The 24,790-nt window shown below is 38.0% G+C and overlaps 1 protein-coding gene across 1 annotated transcript in view; it reads right to left on the reverse strand.

Annotated features, from left to right (window-relative positions):
• LOC113078557 (catenin alpha-2-like) overlaps positions 1–21,521 on the reverse strand; it is a 33,259-nt gene extending 11,738 nt beyond the window's left edge. Inside the window, exons 1-7 of the mRNA XM_026250853.1 lie at positions 21,408–21,521; positions 20,053–20,209; positions 18,053–18,253; positions 12,638–12,789; positions 9,753–9,866; positions 6,647–6,828; positions 6,210–6,315 (exon numbers count right to left, since the gene is read on the reverse strand). Coding sequence (XP_026106638.1) covers positions 6,210–6,315; positions 6,647–6,828; positions 9,753–9,866; positions 12,638–12,789; positions 18,053–18,253; positions 20,053–20,209; positions 21,408–21,443 — 948 coding nt within the window. The 5' untranslated portion in view covers positions 21,444–21,521. The remainder of the gene's footprint in view (positions 1–6,209; positions 6,316–6,646; positions 6,829–9,752; positions 9,867–12,637; positions 12,790–18,052; positions 18,254–20,052; positions 20,210–21,407) is intronic.
• Between the last annotated feature and the right edge of the window lie 3,269 nt (positions 21,522–24,790).

Below are 24,790 nucleotides of genomic sequence, written 5' to 3' on the forward strand. Positions count from 1 at the left end.
CTCGAATCGGACGCGTCCGAAAGTAACGGTTTTCGGTTCAGTGTACTGATGATCTGAAAACTGATACAACCGGTTCTTGACTCGAGAACGAGAATCGCTCAAAACCCGGGTAGGACAATCTGACAGGGTAGGATAAAATGTCAGGACACCGGCACATGCTGCAGTTCAGTATCATCAGCTGCTCTACTCGTGTTCATGTTCTGTTTACTACAAACTCAGTTTGTGAATCTGTCATCATTAACTATAAATACAGTACAGATATTTCATAAATCATCTCTTATTCATATTAAACATGGAGTCTTTAGAGTCTTAATCATTGTCCAACTTCCCTGAAAACCCCTTTGGCCCCATAAATAATCTACAATATGCAGATTAGAAACATGTAGCCCCTATCTTAACAAAAAACGTATATATATATATATATATATATATATATATATATATTATATAGTTTTATCACACTTTCCGATGTTTAACAAAATATTTGAAAAATTCATCAGTTCATCAGTTCATCAGTATCATCAGTTCATCGGTTCTCAAATCGGACGCCTCCGAAAGAAACAGTTTTCGGTTCAGTGTACTGGTGATCCGAAAACCGATGCAACCGACTACCAAAGACAGCAGCAGCAACCAACAGATGCTGCACAGCTCAGCATTGCAGGATTTGCAAGACCAGACCTGACCAAACAAGCAATGCAACTTTATGATGCAAGTTCTCCAAGACAACAAGAAATTCATAATGTCATCATTAAGGATCTCCTCATTGGCTGCACTTTACCTCTGTCAAATGTGGGGGAGAGGCATTAAATAACTGAAATGTCATCTTTAACTGGAGGACAATATAGTGTGATACAATAATAAAACAGGTTCATTTGTATTTTCATGCACTTGTAATACAATAAAACCTTTGAAACCTTTTTTGATAGGAAACTAGTTCTGTTGAAATAAAATAAAAATGTTCAATGGCAATGACTAGATGTAACAGTGGTATTTTTTTTATTACATTTTTATATTGCCATTGGTTTAATGTGTTGAAAGGTTAAAATATTAATAGAATGTAAAAATGTACAATACCAATTTATAATCTTTTTTAATTTAATTACTTTCTGGACTCGGGCGGACTCGACTCGGACTCGGCCTTTAAGAACTCGGACTTGAGTCCAACTCGGCCCCTTTTGGACTCGGACTCGGACTTGGACTCGATGTTTGTGGACTTGGTCTTGACTCGTACTCGACAAAGGTGGACTCGGACCCAACTCTAATATACATATTTTTTTGGGGGGCAGGGTTCCCTTGGTAAAATTTGCATTTTAAGGACTAAACATCACGTTTTTTTGTATTGGGGTCGCTTCGACCCTCGGACATGAAAAACAACCACAGACTTGGCAACACTGGTTGGCCTTTACTACACAGAGCCGTAGTTCACTGACAATCTACACAAAATCGATTTCTAAATCGGAGACGATTCTTTGTCTATTTTGAAAGCGATTTTGTGTAGCTTGTCAGTGGACTACGGCTCTGTGTAGTAAATGCCGCTCCACCTGAACCAGTGTTGCCAAGTCCGCGGTTGTTTTTCATGCCCGAGGTTGAAGCGACCCCAATACCAATGACGTGATGTTTAGCCCCTCAAATGCAAAGTTTACCAAGGCAACCCTGCCAAAAAAGGTTTATTTTAACCCCGGGATGCAATTTCTATCGGGGAACCTCTTGGAAACGCAATTGGGCTAGTTTTGGACTAGTTTTGAGAAGCAAGTGGGCAGGATTTGTTTTGAAAACCTGGCAACCCTGATCTGAACGCACGTACTGGAGATGTACTTACAATCACAGGAGTGCCTTTACTGACGAGATGCGCATGAAAATAACATTTGATTTTTTGCACAGCCCTACTTCCTGCAGTCACAAACTACTTAATATTCATAAACTAAGACATTGGCTAATAGAATTGGTAATGTGTACATACTTTGAATTGAGATCAGACCAGTTTTACTTGCCTCTATTTATACCATTTAACTGACTTTCATTGTTTTGATAACTATTTAGAAGTACAAAAATCCTACATGTGTTAGCATATGCCCATCCTCCAACTATTTCTGGTATATAGATCAGTTGCATTTAAAATGTCAAAACTGTAATATGAAGAATTTGTCAACAAGAAAATGATTCATTCTATGTAGTGTATTTAAATGTAAAAATGACCCCTGTGCAGTTGCTGGACTTTTTGGAAAAATACAAATTTTGCCCATGCAGCACCTTGCATGCCAAGACAAGATTACCGCTTTGACACACTTCTAACACAGCAGTTAACTCAGCGACTTTGCTTTAAGAAATAAGTCCTGTCAAAAGTTGTCAAAAGTTGTTAAATAGTTGGCTACAATTTTTTCTCCCTTTGCGTCACTTGAACTTTGAGTGAAAAAGACCGATGAGACACATTTAATAACTGTTGAAGCTGCTTTATCTTTGACACGGCTGAGCAGCTGTAACGTCCTTAGCGTTCAGCGATCGAGTGTCTCTCTTCAGGAGGCAACCTCTCGCTGTGCCGGAGGATGGCAAGAGGGAAAGGGAAAAATATAGAACCCTCTTTTCTCGCCTCCAGGGCCCAGCAGCTTTAGGTCTGCTGTGTAAAGTGCAGCAATTGCAGGAGTTAATAAGAGTATGTTTCCGATGACCACACACCACTGTGCATTTAAAAATTAAAAAAAGCTTTAAAAACATATTTAAAATATTATTTAAAATATATTAATACCAGCTGAACTGTAAGCATGGTCAAATTTTCTTTCCAGTTGCATCCATTTTAGTCTGTTATTTTGTGGAACATAACCAAAGTAGGCAGATATTTTCACTGAAATACATGCGCTTCCTTTTAAGTTCTTCTTTTTAAAGTCTTGTTTCAGCTGTTATATGATTAGTTGCAATTAGCATTGTTTTTGACAACCACAGCTGTACAATATTCCACCATTTTACATTTAACTTACTGGAACATCCAAAGCTTTATTTACAGCAAATGAAGCAAATCCTATGATGCTATGCTTTTGTTTCTGAATTGTTTTGTCTTTTCCAGCACTGAGGGGCAGCTTGATTATTGAGCACCCGGTTCTGTTTTATACCGCCTACTCAGAGATTCTTTCTGAAATGAATACAGTCCCTTGATGAGTCCTGTGATCCCCAGATGGCCATTAGATGTAAATACTGTGTTAGTGGGAAAAAGGTTCGATAAGGGACAAGTCAAGCCACCTGTTCAGAATACCCAACAAACACAAAATGTGGCAGTAGAGAGGATGGATTGCTGCTATGGGCGGAACACAATGGCCTGAAGGGAAGGGAGGGGAGTTCTGATTTGGAAAGCAGTAACTGTCTGACCATCTCCGATGTGCTCGTACACTCGGATTACACTCTGATCAGCAGTGTGATCAGGTTCCCCCTCACTCTTTCCCTTTATGTAAGGGAAAAGAAATACGGCAAGAAAACAACAAAAACAACAAGAAGCCTGGCCAGTGGTGACACAGCAGGTTTCAGGCTTCTTGTATCTTTTTGATTAGTCTCCCACCATTGATGACAACAAAAGGCCCATTCCTGTTATGTAGTAGCAAAAAACAAAAAAACAAATGTAAAATCCTTTGATAATTGCAATGATTGTTGTTCTGGGTTTTGTCTTTCCTATAAAAACTGTCATTCAGTAAGCCATATTACGGAAAACAGGTAGGTTTTTGTAAGGTAGGAGTGGCTTATTATTTAGTAGTGTAGTATAGTAGAGCTGTCCTACAGAGTGCTACAGTGATTACATTTTTTTTTTATAGGCACCCTGGTTCCCAACAGGATCTTTGCACTTCCATTTAGCCACCTGTTAGCAACTGTTTTTTTTTTTTTTTTTTTAAATAAAAGTAAATAATAATAATAATAATAATAATAATAATACAAAACAAATAAAAGAAATATATTATATATATATATATATATATATATATATATATATATATATATATATATATATATATATATATATATATATATATATATATATATATTTTCTGTTGTAGAATAATGCTAATAAAAATGTTAAAAAGGGAAATTTATTGTGCTTATGTTAACCAGAAGTCTTAAAATACTAACACGTTTCTGGGTTTTGGTCTACAAAAAATATGTCATTCATATAACTCCATTGGAGTAGCAGTTCATTTAGTCTATACTGTTGAAAGTGTTAAATTATATTTTTCTAGGTCTAAATAAAGGAGATGCTGTGGTTTCAGTGTTGCTGGATCTCAGTGCAGCATTTGACATGATTGACCATAATATCCTTATTTCTCGCCTGGAACACACAGTAGGTTTAAAAGACGCAGTCTTGAAATGGCTTAAATCCTTTGTTATTGATAGATATTTTTCAGTACATTTTGGAAATAGAACTTCCACCAATAAATGCCTGTTGTGGGGTGTGCCACAAGGGTCTATTTTACCTCTCTTTTCTTTTTATCTGCTCCCACAGGGTAGCATTTTTAGAAAGCACGAAGTATCATTCCATTGTTTTGCTGATGATACTCAACTGTATTTACCACTAAGGCACCCAACAAAATCCGTGGATGCTCCGTTAGCTTGCCTAAACGATATTAAAAACTGGATGGATTTTTTTTTATTATTTAATTATGTTAAATGAGGACAAAACAAAGATAATTGTATTTGGCCAGTCAAATGACTCAAATGATTTGAGCGGGTTGGAACCATACTTTAAAATATCGGTAAGAAATGTAGGTTACATAATTGATTATAAATTAAAAAGGAAAAGCAAATCAATTTTGTGGTGCGGGCCAGCTTTTATCATCAGTGTCTTTTAACAAAAAATGTAATCTTTCTTATCAAATGTAGATCTTGAAAGAGTCATTCATACTTTTGTTTGATCTCGTTTTGAATTTAGTAATTCTCTAAATGGTAGCATTTATGATGGTATTTTCTATATAGCGGCGAGGCTCTTAAATAGGATCAAGAAATCTGAGTCAATTTCACCAGCTTTAGCAAATTTGCGGTGGCTTCCCGTTCATTTTAGAATCAAATAAGATTTTTATGTTTGTATATAGAGTTTTAAATAATAAGGCCCCTATGTACCTCACTAATCTGGTGATCCCTTATAATCCCCTTACAGCACTGCAGTCAGAAAACCAAAAACTACTTACAGTTCCAAGGACAAAACGCCTTCAAAAAGGTGATCGTGCTTTTGCAGTTATGGGACCGAGATTATAGAATGAGCTGCCTTTATCGATTACATCTGCTACATCCTTATCAGTATTCAGGAACCTGGTGAAAGATTTGATACTAGTTCGGATATAGTTCTGAAACTTTTTGTTCTGATACTATGTAAAGCACTTTGATTCAACCTCAGGTTTTTTATTTTTTTTATTAGTGCTATATAAATAAACAAAACCCAAGCAAACCAAGCCATAATTCAACATGTGTGGCGATAACATGCAGCATTCCTTTTATTTTCTCTCCAATACTATCGTGTTTCCTGTCATGTGCTCTCACTTCATCCCCACTGTATACCAAAGACAGAAGTCTAAAGATGTCTGCACACAAAACAGTTGCACTCATTGTTAGTTGTGATCTCTTGCTAGTCCCTAACCATGTTTTGTCAAATGGACAGCAAACAAAGTTGACTTCATCCCTGCTTTAACAGTGAGAACTCTTTTTTTGCCTTTGACTAAGACCACGAACAACTCTGAAAAACCTTCAGCCCTTACTACCAAGTTTGTCTTCTCCCCAAATAGGCAGGGTGGTAGACAGGTTTGCTACTTTCCAACAATTTCAAGTTTTTCAAATTTTTAACACTCGTCCAATTTACATCCAATCCTTTCAAAATCTACCCCTATATGGTTACTTAATTATGAGCAAATAATACTATGACTTGAAAAAAGTGCATAATATTTTATGAAAACATTAAAGTGCACTACATACTGAATGAACGAAAATTGTGCATGATATAGTAGCTGCCATCAACACATGCTAGCACTCACTGACACATCCTTAGCCTTTCTTTTTTTTTACAAGGAGTACAGTTGATTAACCATTAAAAAGTGTCAGTCAGCTGGTTCTGAAGATGGTGCTCATCTGATAATAAATTCCACACCTCATAGGAGCTCATTATATTAAACACAACCCAGGGCTTTGATCTCACATCCTCAAAGAAATGGATAGAGGAAGACAAAAAAAGAAAAGGGTATTCTGACCTGGTCAGCCACGGCACGGGCGAGCTTGTCCATTCTGGATCCGGCCTCTGCGATTTTCTTTGCGGCATTGATCACATCAGAGGAATTCTTCAAAGGGCCTTTGCCTCTGCAGTAGCACAAAAACCCAGATTGTTACTCTATTAGCTGATTCCTCAAAAAGGGCAGAATGCAAGCTGCACAGAAAGCAAGCAATCCCCCAACATATGCTAGTAAATCCCCAATCAGAACAAACTAAAGAAACACAAGCAGCTACATTGTCAGAAAAAATGGGGCATAACATTTTTAAAAGGTACACATTTGTACCTTATTTACCACTAAAGGGTGCATATTAGTACCCCTTGATACTAAAGTTGATACTAAAGCCCTCAGATTCACATTATAATGTTATTTGTCTAATGTTTCCAGCATTCTTATTGTTGACATGGGAATGGATGTACCTGGTGAAGTCAGTCATCTCCATCATAATCATACACATCTGCTTTGCCAGCACAATGATGTCATTTCCATTGTCGTCCCACTTGGCGACCTCTGCGTCCAGCTTGCTCTTCTCCTGCCTGAAACTCTCTACCTGTTCAGCAATCTTGGCCTTCTCTTCCTGAGGCAGCTGAGCCATGATAGCCTATTGGGAGGTTAGTAGTATGACACAAGATAAAGATCAATTAAACACATTACAATTTTTTTTTTCTTTTGCAACAAATGCCCTTGTTTCTCATTAAAAGTTTGAAAAGAAAGTACCCTCCATTTAGGTTGACTTTGTTCAACAACACTGAAATGTTTCTGTATGAGGTTTTGAAACTTAACACTTAATCATAAGACCTTCTGGAACCCCATGACATCTCATGCTCATAAAGAGAAAATCCATCCTCTTTTCTCCCCCCCTCTCCTTGTCAAGGAATAAATTCTCTTTCCTTAGTGATTCTGAGCCAGTCCGAAAGGGCATTAATCTCTTTGCAAGGTCACAGGCACTGTTAAGGCGCAGTATTATTTGTGCAATAAATGTATAATTACCTCACTTCTTACACCAGTCAATGAATTACACATTTGTTCAGTATTCGGACCAGACCAAAGCAGGGGACTCTGGATGTCATTAAGTGCGTGATTGATTACTGAGAAAGATGGGTTTCAAAAAAGTCGGAATTTGTAGATTGACAAGGCATAGATGAGCTTTTCCGCAGTTTTTTTCTGAATTTAGTGGAGATACACCATCATAGCCAAAGGATGTCATAACATAAGAGCTAATTAAGAGGCAGCTGCTCATTTAAGATTTGTAGCTTTTTGCTTGTTTATTTAACAAGCGATTACACAGTAAAACGAAAATAAGTCCCTGGAGAAAACGTGATTAAAAGATGAAAATGATTTATTTTTTCAGATAGCGAGCACTCCTGGGCATTTCAAAAGGAGTATATATATATATACATATACATACACACATCTACATATATGCACTGTTCTACCACCTGTATGACTAATCAGAAACATACCCATCCCAAGAGCCAATCAGATCTTTACATGCCTTTGAAGCAGCCAGTCAGTATTAGTGAGCTGCTACAAGTTTTATCCCAACTCCTCTGATCATAAAAATGGATGCGATGTATGGAAAGAAGGTAAATAGGAAGTAGAGAGCCAATTTCTTCCTCTTGCCTTGCTCAGAATTCACTTATCCCAAATCTGTCTGGCTCCTAACCGATAACAAGAGGGTGCAGGCAGCTTAATGCTCCAACAAATCCTTCCCCATACGCACCGGTGCCGATTCATTCAACATACTCATTTTGTGTGCTGAACGTCTGCATGTACGTGTGTGCGCTTCTGGATTAGAAGTCCCTCAGAAAAGCTTTTAATTTTTCTCATTTGAAATAAAGTGGCCTAGATACCGGAGTTCAATTTTATGGCTGACCTATCAGCACTGTTATCCTATCAAGGAGCTGACAGACAGAGCAGTGTCTCTACGCATCTGTTTGAAAGTGTGTGTCAGTGTACAAATGTATGCTCTTATTTCTGTCTTGTGAGAGCTCAAAATCCATAAAACTTAAAGTCATAGACTATATCAATACAACAGTAGTGCCATGCATATGTGATTTGCAAAAACACATTCACTCAATGTAACATTCAGCACCTATGCACAAGACGCCAATTGAACTCCACTGAACCGAGTCTACTACTGAGCAAAATGTTTTTCTACTGTCATTTTTTTTTGTCAATTTCTTGCTGTTAAGAAATGACCCTGTTTTTCTTCTCTGCAGCATTATCTCTTTTAGCCCGGTCTTTTTTTTCTATACAAGCGATCATTTCCTCTCATTCATGTAAGATAATTTCTTCTCAAGAGTAATTGGTATCAAACAGGGTTATGCTGTGTATTTGCTTGTGAAAGTCAGCGGTACTCCATGGCTACATACTGATATCCTTGTAATGTCTCATAAGCAGCCCACTGTGCACTATTCACACATACACTAATGTGGATTAAGCCTCGAACCCCAGTGAGCTTTGCCGTCAAACGCCGGCTGACACAGGCACACTAAGGGGGTGACACTGCCAGAAGTCTCATTTGCAATCATATTTTAACTACTACAGCCTCTGCAGAGAGTTTACGAAACTAGAACCCAAATGATTCTTGTATGAAGAATGTTCTACTGGAAATGGGAGCACGCTCCCCTGCTATGTTAAATATTGAAGCTTAATATCTAGGCTTTGTCTTTGAAACCTACATTCCAAAATGGAACATTAGAATAAGATAACATTCTACATATACTAGGCAGCAATTTGATGTGCAATGTAGACTCAACAAATCCAAATGTTTATACAAAATCCACCATTAGCAAAAGATCAGATATTTTTTTTTTTTTATTATAATTATTTTCTACCTTGCTGTATCGAAGGAATACAAATAGCATATCTCTTACTTTGTCCTCTGGTCCAAAGGTGTTCTCTTACCTTTGGACCTAAAGGGTCCATACATTTTTATTATATATATATACATATATATATATATATATAGTTTTGTTTTTTTGAAAGTGTAAGTTTCCTTAAAATGCCCCTACATAGGAAGTTCAATAGTTTCCAATAAAGCTATATTTTCACAGATAACAGTCTATACAGAGAGTTTTACTTTACCTATTACAAAAAACATGTTCATATATGGAGGACTCAAACTAACACGCCTGCTCCTCAGCTATGTTAAATATTGACAAAATAGAGCTTTTAGGTGCCATGCGACAGAACTGTTATAAAGTGTGATCATCACAGGATGTATACTTTATACTTTGTAACTGCAGTGTTGAGTACTGAGGGATGAAAATCAACAAACACATTCACACCATCATTTGCAGCAGAGGCTATATAATGTGTTTTTGTCGAAAAATGAGAGACACGTTGTGTGAATGCACTTGAGTGACTGGCCCTCTTGTTATTCTAAGACTAGATGTAATTTTAGAGCAGACATGCTCAGTGGAGTGATAAGTGTTTTGTATTGTGAGAATAAACCTGCTGGAAATGACAGCAGGAACAGGAGATTTTGTTCATGTGTCACGTACTGTATGAGTCACTCACCCTTGCGCTCTGTCCAGCAATCAGTTGGTCATCTTCTGTCTGGACACTGGTGCGGCTACGGGCGTCATAGTCTTCTTGCTCAAAGTCAGAGTCATCTTCCAACTCTTCTGGAGTCTGACCAAAAAAAAAAAGACAATTGTTGTCACCACACCATACCTTTGTGGGTTTTCCTTGAAAAATAAATACTTGATCAAATAAAAAGTGTTTTTTTATTATTATTATTTGTTGGAAAAGAGCAATCAGTAGCTGTTTTAATTGCATTTCGCACACACAGGGTTTTGGATGAGAACAGTGAATGATTCATTTTTGAATGAGCTAAATCTACTAAATTACATTTTTACTGTCACTTTCAGTTTCAAAACTGGACTGAAGAGACTTGTGGATTTCTACCGTCAGCAAATATTTTGCCTTGTTTATATGGTACATATATATTTTAAATGTACTCTACTAGAGTGCCAATGTCCTTTGTCCTAGTGCTCCAGCTTGTTGACAATTTGGGACACAACTTTTGACATGAGCAGCTGTGCATTGCCACACAATGAGAGTGAAGGACCTCTGATCAAACATAAAGCAAGTCAACCATTAAACCAGTCAAATCTCAATAAATAATTCATTCGTCCCACAGTTTGAGTTACAAGTTACTTGCATCATTGTTCGTCAATTCCCTTTTGGGTTTCTTGTGAGTAATATAAAAAGAAGTTCCCTCTTAAAGTGGGATCAAACAATGTGAAGGGGGGAAGGCCTCTAGGTTTTTAGATGTGATCTGTTTTCTTGTATTCTGCCTACCAGTAGTTTCAACATCAGTCCCACTAACTGACTAATGAGCAAATTGAAGACAAAGAAGTGTATATATATATAATCTTGACAGCAGCCACTGTTTCTGCCACTCTGAGCGGCAGTGGCACTAACTATTGATTGAGATATGCTATTGATTCAATTAGCAAAGTAACTTGTCGCAAACTGGCCAAGTATTCTTTGTTACGTGTTTTAATGAAGATCCCAGTGGACAGAGATTTCTCTCTGACATAAAAGTACTGTAGGAGAGTATATTTGTGCGCAAACCCATCTTGGTTTGATTAGCAGGATAAAATCCATGACAAATATCTGGTATTTTCATTTCACTTCTACTCTGGGAGCTGTACTATTTTCAAACCTTAAAAGCAGTCACCAGCACATGGTGACTGCAATGGCTTTTCTGGGTGGCAGAAAGCATACCCGCTCTATATGACCTATCTCTTTGCTTAATTTTTGGGGTGGAGGGTGGTTCAGAAAATCAATATATAAGTAAAACCAAGTAGGATCTCTATTTACAATTATCTCTCAGTTACAAACCATCTCCAAGCTCAGCTTGACGTTATTTACAGATAACACATGGTTCAATATGGCTTGATGTTCTCCTGGAGGAAGAATACATCTTAGAAAATGTATTTGTGCAACAAAAAGACAAGTGTTAGTCATATTGTAGAAACATGACAGTTTTGGTAAATAGAATATACACAACAGGCAAAGACATAAATAAAAACAAAACTCTAACATATTCTTATTGTATACCAAGGATATGTTGTACGTATACCACATAAATACTAACTTTTAGCATTAATTCACAATCTAGTGCATCCACTTAATTTTTATTTTCTTTTCTTTTTTCTAAAAAAAAAAAAAAAAAAAAAAACTTTCATTAACAACATTAACTTATATTACATTCCTACATTACATCAAGGGTTTTGAAATTGTGTTCAAGGAAACCACCAAGAGGGATATTACGCAACTATTTGTTTTAGGGGTGTCAAAGATATTTATTTTATTGTTTCACTATATTTAAAAAGAACTATTCTACATTTCAAATGTTTATTTATTTGTATTTTATTATAAACAATTTTCAATAAAAAATTTAACATTCTCAGTATAATATTTTAATAGTTTGCTTTGGCTTTATTACAGTGACAATACAAAAGCCAATTACCGTAATTCCTCAAATAAAAGCTGCAGCCTTTATTTACCTTAGCTGCAGAAGGTAACAGGCTTTTATTTGAAGCAGGTTTTTATTAGAGGCAGGCCTTTATTTCTAATTCCATCTGTTTGATAAGTAATTGTTTTAAATAACCCGTTTTAAATTAAAAGCGATAGCGTTCCAGTGGACAGAGATCATAACATTAGCACAGAATCAGTTCAGAATCAATCACCAAAAGAATCAGTTCGGTTCAGACGCGCTCTGTGTCAGTCTGCTTCACGCTGAATCAAACATGCGCAGTATCATCAGCTCCTCGGTTCTCAAATCGGACGTGTCTGACAGAAACGCTTCTCGCTTCAGTGTACTGGTGATCCGACAACCGATGCAACCGGTTCTTGACTCGAGAACGAGAAATGCTCCGGCAGTGGGCGTGTACGTTCGTTATCTGGCTCTGCTGCACAAATTTTCCCCTGGTCTTTATTTAAGACCGCCCTTTTTTTGTCCGTGTTGACCACACCCCCGGCCACTATAAGAGGCCCGGCGTTTATTTGACTACCGGTTTTTATTTGAGGAATTACAGTAATTATTTTTGGAAATACATTTTCTTTACAATATCACGCTCACTACCTTTTCGCCAAGTATAAATAATTCTTTATGCTGGATTATGATATTTGATCCGAGAACATTTCTTTATGTTCACTCAAACAATACTAATTTCTAAAGAAAATGTGATGAACTTTATATATCATATATCCACAGATCCCCTGAAATGTGACAGCTGAGAACCCTGGCTTTGTATCATAGGGTCTTAACCCACAATATTTTCAATTGAAATGTGCTCAATGATTTTTGTTATTTACCACACAAACCACTGAGGCAATAGGCACAGTCAAAGCCCTGCTTGCGATTAGAAAGGACCTCGTATGATACTCACTCTTATCATAAGGACTGCTTTCCTGATGTCACGGACTCCATCATAAACGAGACGAGAGGCGTCGATGAACTCGTTCTCTTCGAATGACTGTGGGGGGCTGGTGCTAAGAGCCTCGATGGCAACCTCAACCTGCTCGGCAAAGCGTGGCATCACTGGTGAGAAAGAAGAACATAGATGATTGAATTAAGTAGAGGCTGAAAGAAAGCAAAAACAGAAAGACAGATACACAGAAAAAAAGGATTACATACATCCCTCAAAAGCCAGCCTTCCCCTCAGGTGCCAAACATATCAGAGAAAAGACATGGTGAGAGGTGAGAAAAATGGAGAATATGTGATCTTAAGAAGCTAAGTGTCGAAATTCAGGCGGCACATCTATTTCTGTCGTCTCCTCCCTGTCAGTCAGGCCCGAGGACATCAGCGGGAGAGGAAGACGAGAAAATGTCACCCTGAAAATATGTGGAAGGGGCACCCTACGTTTGCCAATTAACCACTTCACCTTCAGCGAGCCAAGGCCTCACAACTCTATAAAATCCTGAAGTGATACCACATCACTCAAAGTGGGCAGACAAAAAAATAAAAAAAAAATTACATCATCTCGCTCTCTACCCTCTTTTAATTCACTTGTTCCTCAGAAATGGGCACTAAATGCTAGCTGTAATAAGGGATTGTTTGACAAAGACAGGAGCCGAGTACGAACAATGTTGACAGACATTGATTGAGTGCAGCTGGAGGGCTGGGAAAGGCTTACTAATGTGACATCAGTTTGATCTGTTTTTATGATGAGCCATATTTCAACGATTGCATTGAACAAATGTGTTTGGACCACTTACCCTTGGTGTAACCATTTTGATAAAATACTTACAGCTAATGCTCCATCATGACAGTGAATGGAGACTTAAGTAAATTTAATTTCTGTGAAATGTCAATATAAAATGTTAATAGCATTTTACAGGGCTCCCACTATCTTATTATGAATCCTAAGCTTTAAACCTTAAAGACTTAAGGGTAAATAATAGGGTTGATGATTTAAGGTCTCTAGTTGGAGTGTACTAAACAAGTATGCACCGCAGCCCACCGATTCACGCTCAAGCACTGGACCTGATACTGATTGACCTGCCTGCATACCCGAGGCGAGGAAGGGGGGGATATCCAAAGTGAAGGAAAAATGTAGTGTTTCCATGGCAATATCACTGGTGGAGGGAGACCGTATTGTGATCTAACCCCTACATCAAGTCACACTCATATCAATGCCCGGGACCACTTGCTGGATGATGAAAAAAAGATGGACACAGTAAAAAGCCTCGTATTAAACCCTTGAGCAAGCTCCAAAGCGATGCTCTTAAAATATTCAACAAATGTATCAAGGAGGGGAAGGTCTCTGGATTTTTAAAAGCAAGGGACTAGGATATTATGACCCAAGATACACTTCTCAGTGGGGAAGGTGGGTCTTACGAGGACACTCCTGTGACAGGAAAATTCTAGAGTGTTGTCTTCAGCCATCAAACCAAATCAAAGCCCGGAGAGCCATTCACAATAATAGCAGATGCAGATATTCAGGAAATGACTTGGCTTGTGATTTTTCATGATGGTTTTGATTACAGGCATCCGACTTGAGTTTGACTTTAAAAGGGGACCAGTATGGGATCCTCTCTGACAGCCATTTTGCCTATTTGCCTCATAAATGTACAAGTTTTGATTTGAATTTCAAATGAACACATAAGAAATACAAAATTATGCAAAACATTCAAAAATGTAAAGGCTCTTTATTTGATTTTGTTTCTTCTCTCTAACCCCATCTTGCTTTAACACATATTTAATTCATTTTAATCCACTTACTGAAGAGGCGTAAAAATGAGCTTTGGGGAATTTTGCAGTGACTTTTAAATAGAAATATTTAAATGTTCTTCAAGCCATTAATGAGTAAAGTTGCTGCTAGTGAGGAGCAAATTTAACTCAGACCAGTGAGGAATTCTGAAAGGAGCTAATAAAAACCATGTTGGAAGGGATTATTTTCTTAAAGTGTTTAACCCCAGATAAAGCAAGCAGTCAGATCTGTTCTATGAGCCTTCAAATTATGTTTTTTTTAAAAAGTGTTTTGGGATATCGCACAATGCTGAGGTGAATTAGATGAAACATGCCTTAAACTGGGTTTTTCTGTTTGAGAGGCTGAGGTCAGATCAGCCTAATGGGCTCAAAATGATATACTTTAAAATGCAATGAGACATTCCTAATGCTAATAGGTCTTACAAAACACTCCAAGTAATTCGAAATGGAAAACAAGATTCCTTTGACAACAGTGGGGTCACTTGTACTTTGGTTTCATTTACATTTTGGTCCTTAGGCTGTGGAATTTGTTAGCACTGACTTTTTTCAGGATCTGCATTTCTTTCTTCCGTTCTTTTTTTTTTTTTTTTTCAAAAAACAAACAGCTGCATTCATTGTAGTAGGCAGGCATGAACTAATTCTATTATTCTTGTTGTTTTTGCATGCACTACCTCCCATTTCTCACCATGCAGACACTTGGGTCGTGACATGCTGAGGAAAAAATATTTTTTGTAGGGTCATTTGGCTGTATGAAATCATTGCTGTTTTTGGTACCTGAGCAAACATGGCCTTCAACCTGTCAGTGAAACACTATATTTGCCATAAAAAAATCATATACGAGTCTGTATGTGTGTTAGACGGAGGGCAGTGATTAGGAGGCCATATTTCATCTCTGCATGGTCACCCTTTGGCATGAGCCCTACTCACTCTGCCATACTCCATGACAGTATTGCTACTGCTGCCTTCTACTTGGCACTATTACATCAGCCATATTTCTAATTTTTAATCTACTGGGGGCCTGGGCATAACCTTAATGATGGTGTAATTTTTCCTGCATGAAGATTAGTTTGGATCAGGAAGAGGATGGAAAGGATAAAGAGAGAGGGGAAAGTCATCACAGCATTGCTATTAGAATTGATTTTCAAGCTCAAGGACACGATTCGAGATTCCCGAGCACTGTGTGCTGAAGTTCCTTTAGCAGTGTATCTGTATAGATTTTTGGACCAGCTGGACTTTTGTAATATTTACACTGCCATAAAAAAAATAAAAAAAAAATAAATAATAATGTGTATGTTCCAAAGAGGCTAAAAGATGTCCATCTGCCTATAAGGAACGAAACATAAAAAAAAAAAGGTAAGAAATTGATAGGAACCTGTCAGACACTTTTGGAGGAAATGGATTTGCTAGTTTTTACTAACTTTTTAAAAAGTGATACCCTGAACTTTTGTTGTAGGGGATCATCTGTCGTGACACAAAACTACAGACCAGTACCTGCAGTTTAATTGCCACTCTAATTGCCCACTGGAACATTGTGCCCCTGCACATTTTCTACTTTATTCATTAGATAAATAAAACTTAGTTGAGTCTCAAACATCTTAATTAAATGGGGAAACACGTTCAGATGTTATTCGCATCAAAAATGCTAATTCACTAAGCCCTCACCCCAATGCTACGTCTGTCCTAATCCTGCAAACTTTCAAAAATTCTTTGACATTTTGAGTGTCAAGTCATCTGCAATAATGAAAGGTCTAGAAGAATCAATGGTGCAATGCTTTATGGTTCAAATCCATTTATGCTGTGGCGCCATGGCTGTCACTTACATTCATGGGACATGGAACTAAATTTTTATGGGTGACCAACCCTCCCCTGGGCCTAATGAGTAGGCTATATGACAGAGGAACTCAATGGGTCCTTCTCGTCAAAGGTTTCCAGTTGCCCCTTTCCCTGATGACAGCCCCGGGTGACACCAACATCCCAAAACAAAGACGGAAACAAAGAAAAAGTGAAATTAAATGAAACGTACCACCTCATCAAAGATGAGAGCCATTCTGGGCGTCCAGCCCTTTCACAATTCAATTATCCCTCTCAATCAAGCATGCAGATATTTCTCTTGATTTTGCTGAAGCAACTAGCAAAACAGTTTCTCATTCAAGCTGAGCGAGCATTAACTGTTCAACGTGTGGTTTCTGGAAAAGAGTGTGCCATCTTTAGAAATATATATAAGACTGAAGGCGGTAATAAAATGCAAGAGTTTAGTCCTCATTAAGTCTCTAAAAGTCCCTGTTTGAGAGGAGATGAAACAAAGGGTGAACTAAATATAATGTTTCATACTTTTCAGTGATAACTGACATGAAGTACATGTGACTCATTGTGCAGCAGTGTAACACAGATGGTGGTATCAAATCTCCTGCACTCCATGGCCTTCAATGTGGATTAACCGAGGAAACATTTAAAGGATATGATACACATGAAATGAGAGGGTTCACTAAGAACTAACTGACAATAAGAATCGGAAATCAGGATACAATGCAAACACATCAACACAATCTGATCTAAATGCGGCTCAATTCCTGACCTTAAAGATCAGATCTGCGTTTAAAGTGATTACTGGATCTTACCACCAGACCACTCATAATCACATCGATTTGACTTAATTTAATGTTTTTTTTTTTTGTTTGTTTTTTTTTACAGGGAAATCTAAATGATCAATTTAAATATTTTAGTAATGTGAAGGAACAAAACTTTTAGACTGGAAGATGATGAGAAGAACCAGGGAAGATCCATTTGGACACATTACATGTTTATTTATACCTTCAGTTGGTGAGGCATCACAGATATTCATTATTATTATTTTTTTTTCTGCCTGTCTGTCTAGATCTAATAATACGATTAAAGAAATAATTTTATGATAACAAAAATATTGCAGTCTCAACCCTGAAAGCAGCACTGCTATTTTCTTCCTCTCATATTCCGTTCGCTCTTCTAAACAATGCCGGCTGTCAAAATAGTCTAATGTAATATTTTAGACACAACAAGGGAGGCAGGACAATGCGCCGCCACCAGAATAACATTTTGAGTGCTCATTTTCCAGCCACCCTGCATTTGTTGATTCCGAACAATCGTCGAAGCGCATTTAGATGGAACAACCACATCAAAAATTGTCAGGCGAGATGTTTCTCACACATTAACACCTAAGATAGAAGGCTTTTTTGCTTCCTGTCAGATATTGTGTCTTGAAAGCACTGGGAAGGCTATGCACAAATCTCTGCATTACTAGGTATGTTTTGGCCCTCGGCCTTGTCTGTCAGTGTCTAAATTGCCGCCTCCTGTATTCTGGCACTAGATGGACAAAGGTGGAGGGGTTGGGGAAAACAGATGAAAAACGAATAACCAAAGAATGAGTGCCAAAGGAGGGAACAGGTGGCCTCACCATCTTTGCTCATCTGTCTACCCCTCTCTCCTCTAACTTCCTTCTTCCAAGAGCTTCCTGATCTCCTCTGTCCATCTGTCCCCAACTCTACCATAAGTTCATGCCTTAGTGAGCATGAGACGAGATCAGGATCCAGGTGTGTGTGTGATCATTGTTCTCACCGGTCTCAGAGAGGAGCTTGATGGACTCGAGAACACGCTCTGTGTAGACGCCGGGTTCGTAGTTCTCCATCTCAGCATTAATAATGTGCACCACACGAGCGGCTCGGCCCCGGATTGCCCCTGCTGTCCTGTCCAGCGTGTCCACATCCCCCTCCTGCAGGGCGATCACACACTTATTCACATCCTCCAGAATGTGGTTCTCTGTGGAGAGATGAGATAAAACAAAGAGGATACACATTCAAGTATTACTATTGTCCAATAACTGTAGTCACTTTTGGAATTTGACATTTTTTAAAGCACTGCCGATAAATTTGAGCAAAGTTAACCTATTATTAAAAAAAAATAAAAATAATCAATGGGGGATGTGTGTGGGTTGTGGAGTATGGTATATTCTCTAACCGCTTCAACATTTTTCTTGAACTACTTGTAAGACAACAGACCCACAGCTGAGCTTTCTAAATGCATTTCTGGGTGGACCTAAACAATGGTTTTTATTTGTCTATTATTCCGTTTAGATTTGGATAAAGATGGATGATGTTCTAGATGCAAGGTGGGCCGTAAAACTCTCAAGGTGGACTATTCAAATAAACTATAACCAAAAAAATATGGTTAACCAAATATAAATAAATAAAAAAAAAAAATGCAGTCCATGTCAGTTTTCCAAATATTTTCTTTCTGAGGCATACAATAATATGTTGCTAAAACATTCAATTTGTTTTGTGTCCAGTGAAAGTGTTGGCAGGCCAAGTGCTAATCTCAAATACTCGCCCCGGCCAGGCCAGCATTTCAAGAATAATAATAATAATAATATAAAAATTCTTATTGTTGAGTCCTGGCATGTTTTATTCACAGGTTTTTCAGGAGAATATTTCCAAACTGGAATGCACTACACCAGTTTCTGGACAACAGGCAGTGGGCTGAATACCAATATTGCCTCCTGCTTCATTTCATCCAGCCCACATAGACCTGTCAGATACACAAAAGATCTGGCCCACAACATCCAGGATTCCATTCATTCATTTGCTATGTACTTAGTATTGACTTATTATAATCTCTGCCTTGAAATCCCTGGAAATCCTTGAAATATACAGTATTAGTTCTAATAGTTTTTGTGCAGGATCCAGACAGGATATACTACACTTCCGCCAGCAAAATATGGCAAAAAACTGAAGTGGATGGAGAGGAGAGCCAGTTTTTTTCAGAGGTGGGAGGTGAGAGTGTGAAGTTGGCGTACCTTTTACAAAGAAAATAACTGTGAGAATTATATAATTCAATTAATACCATAATTACAAGTTGAAACATTTACATTAAACATGATTATATTGTTTATCAGCAAAAATCTGTGGACTATCAGAGAAAACCTCTCCATATGCATTCACAGCATACATTCTATAATATATACTGCATATAAATAGCAGGCAAGGCATTTAAGATATATACCTATATATTTGTATCCAGTTCTGTATATAATCGTCAAAAGCCTTACATAGTTTTGAGTCCAATGCTCAGCGGAAACTTCAAAGAAACAATAACTGGCACCAAGTGTATGTACATTGTAAATACAATAATCTTTTTCATGAATGCAAAACAAGTAGATGTGAACAAAGTAACAGTAAAGTGTGAACATTGTTTCAAAGCAAGACTATGCATGAAAAGGGTCATAACTGTTCATATTTATGTTGAATTATATGGCCATTTACATTGATATTGGATGCGCATTCCCATTCAAGATAATGGGATCTTGATGGTGGAGGCAGCTGACATTTTAGAGTGTCCATTATACAGAGGGATAAATAGACATGGCTAAACTCTACTGCTGTACTCAGGGTGGAGACTTTACACGTCAAGAGAAGGATGAATAAAATAAAACAGCTCTTAAAACCTTGCAATGTTTTAATAGGGTGGATACAAAATGGTTGCTTGATCTCCTGTTAATCACCAGGCAGAAAGTACTCAATATTTGTCTCACAATAGAATATAGCAATCTGTTTCCATTTTACCTGAAACAGAGAGGAAGTCATCAACTGAAGTGATGTCATCAACAGCTTCGGTCAGAATGCGTACTTGCTTCTCCCACTGGTCCTTGAAAACATCCATGTTGTCCTGAGCAACCTTGCTTTGAGGGCGTGCGGCCAGCGTTAGGGCTGCATTTATTACCTGGGAGAAGGAAAATAAATCTACTTAAATTATCTAAATCTATGAAAAACTACACGATTATTTGTTGTCATGCTGCTGACAAATAGTATAAAACAAACGAGTAAATCCAAGCCTTTTTTTTATTTTTATTAAACATACATTTTATCAAACCATGTGCATGTTTTCAATTAAAAAATGTTGCACATTTTTGCATTCCTTATGAACCTATAACAGCTTCTGCATTTACAATTTTGAGTCATATGGCGTTTCAAGTCAAGAGTCAAATTTGTCTTTACCAGATTTTCTTATTAGTCCTTTATGCTGATGAGAAGAAACCTTGAACAGCACAATTACTTCCAGAGTTTTCTAGCTTCACTTGCGGAGGGTCAGTTTATTACACAGAATGTGAGATCTGTTAGAAAGAGTTACTGTAAAAGTACTTTATGAATCTGAATACCGCAATTAAACTGGAGCCTTCCATATAACCAATTTAGTCCAGGGTCAGTCCAGATTTCATTCTGACACTGGTTGTGAAAAACTTATTAGTGCAAACTTCAACTTTGCCGACAGCTTTGCTAATTTGTCATTAGTCTTTTCATTTTGGGGACAACAACTCACAATTCCCAATGGATAAAATCTAATTCTACATTTCTCATAAATATGTCACAAAAAAAGGCTTTGCAAATGCAATTTTACACTGACTTTAAATAGACCATATTCTTCTAATACACATTGTCCCAAATGATTATCATAGTACATGTTGTCTCTTAAAAAATGGTTTAATGTTACCAAGGCTCTTTTATGTTTCCATTTGATTTCTCCTCTGACTGATTCCTCAATTTTTTTGCTGAATGGGTTTCAAACAGCTTTTGAATTTGAATGGCTAAAAAAATCTAGCGTGAGTCATATTTTAATAAATATGACAGGTCTGGAGATGTGCCTGGCTATGTGCCTGCTATGCTCTTCTTCATCATTTGAGGAATAAAAAGGTGCACAGGCATCTCTTCTAAAGGAAATATCTTCTTGGCAATGGTACAGTAGTTGCAGCGGGTAAACAGTGCTATATGGAATAAATAGTTTTGCAAATAAAGGTGCATTATAGTGAATAAGTGGCACAATGTGTTAAGTGAACTACTATTTGTCAGCACCGTATAAAACTGCTGCAAGAGGTTATAGAACCCTGAATAGTGGATGGATAGCAAACGTTCAGGCCATTTACCTGAGGACACAGGCTATCGATCTGTGTAGCAGCCATGCGCACTAGCTTCACCCCCTCCTCGTTGTTGGAAATGGAACAGGCGAGGTTGGCCACCTGGCAAAAAAACAGAAGGGGGAGAGAGATTTTAGGGGGTCATTTGTACATCGAGGTTAAAGTATGAAGTGACCTTGTGGTTCTGGTTGCCAGGTTTCTGTAAATCAGACAGGTTGGACTAGCATTTGGACAGGGGCAAATAAAGCTCCTGAGCAGAGTGCACACATATACAAACACATAGTCCTTTTTTGCGGTTCATGTTTGAAGCTATCAGTGCTGTGTGCAATGGATAAGGATTTAATGCTTGGCTTGAGAAGGCAATGTCAGGCCAAAATATGTACAGAGAGTTAGGGCTCATTCAAGTGTTAGATTGGTATTTGTTATTTCCCAGCGTGAAGAACATGATTTGTGGGTCCCTCATCCCCCTCTGCTCCCCCGGCCCCAAATCATCTTGCCTTCCTTTCTCTTTTACTATTTTAAAAATAGCGTCTATTTGAATAATTGACATCACACACACAGTAATTTGAATTTTGACCAGCCAATCTTCTGGATGTATTAGAGGCTGCCTCTTCATGTTCTCCTCTGAAGCGACAGAAGGACTGTGGTTTGTTCGCGTGATATAGTGGGTCCCATCATGAAAACACAATTACCCCAAAAATGTCAGTGGACACGGAGAGGGGTCCTAATTGGAGGTAACCATGTTTCTGTTTTTCACTCATAATGTCCCCTTTTTTTACATCTGGAATTTTCACCACAAGCAGTTAATGGAATAACCAGGGTTGATTACCAAACTTCACGTCCACATACAGTATTGTTCAAAATAATAGCAGTACAATGTGACTAACCAGAATAATCAAGGTTTTTCGTATATTTTTTTATTGCTACGTGGCAAACAAGTTACCAGTAGGTTCAGTAGATTCTCAGAAAACAAATGAGACCCAGCATTCATGATATGCACGCTCTTAAGGCTGTGCAATTGGGCAATTAGTTGAATTAGTTGAAAGGGGTGTGTTCAAAAAAATAGCAGTGTGGCATTCAATCACTGAGGTCATCAATTTTGTGAAGAAACAGGTGTGAATCAGGTGGCCCCTATTTAAGGATGAAGCCAACACTTGTTGAACATGCATTTGAAAGCTGAGGAAAATGGGTCGTTCAAGACATTGCTCAGAAGAACAGCGTACTTTGATTAAAAAGTTGATTAGAGAGGGGAAAACCTATAAAGAGGTGCAAAAAATGATAGGCTGTTCAGCTAAAATGATCTCCAATGCCTTAAAATGGAGAGCAAAACCAGAGAGACGTGGAAGAAAACGGAAGACAACCATCAAAATGGATAGAAGAATAACCAGAATGGCAAAGGCTCAGCCAATGATCACCTCCAGGATGATCAAAGACAGTCTGGAGTTACCTGTAAGTACTGTGACAGTTAGAAGACGTCTGTGTGAAGCTAATCTATTTTCAAGAATCCCCCGCAAAGTCCCTCTGTTAAAAAAAAGGCATGTGCAGAAGAGGTTACAATTTGCCAAAGAACACATCAACTGGCCTAAAGAGAAATGGAGGAACATTTTGTGGACTGATGAGAGTAAAATTGTTCTTTTTGGGTCCAAGGGCCACAGGCAGTTTGTGAGACGACCCCCAAACTCTGAATTCAAGCCACAGTACACAGTGAAGACAGTTAAGCATGGAGGTGCAAGCATCATGATATGGGCATGTTTCTCCTACTATGGTGTTGGGCCTATTTATCGCATACCAGGGATCATGGATCAGTTTCATATGTTAAAATACTTGAAGAGGTCATGTTGCCCTATGCTGAAGAGGACATGCCCTTGAAATGGTTGTTTCAACAAGACAATGACCCAAAACACACTAGTAAACGGGCAAAGTCTTGGTTCCAAACCAACAAAATTAATGTTATGGAGTGGCCAGCCCAATCACCAGACCTTAATCCAATTGAGAACTTGTGGGGTGATATCAAAAATGCTGTTTCTGAAGCAAAACCAAGAAATGTGAATGAATTGTGGAATGTTGTTAAAGAATCATGGAGTGGAATAACAGCTGAGAGGTGCCACAAGTTGGTTGACTCCATGCCACACAGATGTCAAGCAGTTTTAAAAAACTGTGGTCATACAACTAAATATTAGTTTAGTGATTCACAGGATTGCTAAATCCCAGAAAGAAAATCATTTTTGTACGAAATAGTTTTGAGTTTGTACAGTCAAAGGTAGACACTGCTATTTTTTTGAACACACCCCTTTCAACTAATTGCCCAATTGCACAGCCTTAAGAGCGTGCATATCATGAATGCTGGGTCTTGTTTGTTTTCTGACAATCTACTGAACCTACTGGTAACTTGTTTGCCACGTAGCAATAAAAAATATACTAAAAACCTTGATTATTCTGGTTAGTCACATTGTACTGCTATTATTTTGAACAATACTGTATATAAAACATTAGAACAGTTTCCCTAAAAATTAAAAAAAAAAAATTGACAAAAAAAGTCTAATTAAACTAGAAGATGGCTCTTCTTTGCGCAATACACCCTTGTCTAATTTCAGCCCTCGGGTTACCCGACATGCAGTGCATCTTGCAAAGCCGGATCGGTGCATACACATGAATACATGTGTGTGATGAGAAAAGGTCTCTCTCTCATATTTGCTCGCATCCATCATCACAAAAGCATCTGCGGAGGGAGCACTGGTCAGACTGGATGCTAAAAACCTGGCTTCCTCCCCCAAAAAGCGTTGGATCTGACAGAAAACCTTGCAATATTGCTCAGAAAGTTTATAATTTGGTGACACGTCAGACCTCGATGAAAGGCGCTAATAGGCGTGTCAGTTGCATTTTGATAACAATCCAGAATTGGTGTTCCAAGCATCTCATCCTCTGTTAGTAAATCAGATTACACAGCAGCCGGGAATAAGAGTTTTGACGGCGCTAAAGTGACATATGCCTGCTGGCAAATGCAGAATGACTGAAGCCATATCAGCAGGCTTCTCTTCTTTCTTTTTTTTTTTTTTTTTTTTAAGGTAAATCGAGGCAAATCAAATCTGTGTTAGAAGATTCTTGCTTACGGCCCTTTTCTCCTGTTTACCCCTGACAGCTCTGAATGCTTTGATGGATCGCTCTCATGTTTTAGTGTGTGCTTGCATGTGTGTGTGTGTGTGTGTGTGTTTAGCTGCTGCTTAAAGTGTAAAGACTAAAAAGCTTGAGGATTGTTAATGATAATGTGATAAAGAGTACCAGTGGGGAAAGAAGATTCCTTCTGAAATGATACTCCATTGATTCATTCTTTTTAATGCACCATAGAGTCAACAAATGTTTACAGATCTCATTCGAAAGATATATACCACATG

Source organism: Carassius auratus, unplaced genomic scaffold (genome assembly GCF_003368295.1).
Source record: "Carassius auratus strain Wakin unplaced genomic scaffold, ASM336829v1 scaf_tig00025997, whole genome shotgun sequence".
NCBI lineage: Eukaryota > Metazoa > Chordata > Actinopteri > Cypriniformes > Cyprinidae > Carassius > Carassius auratus.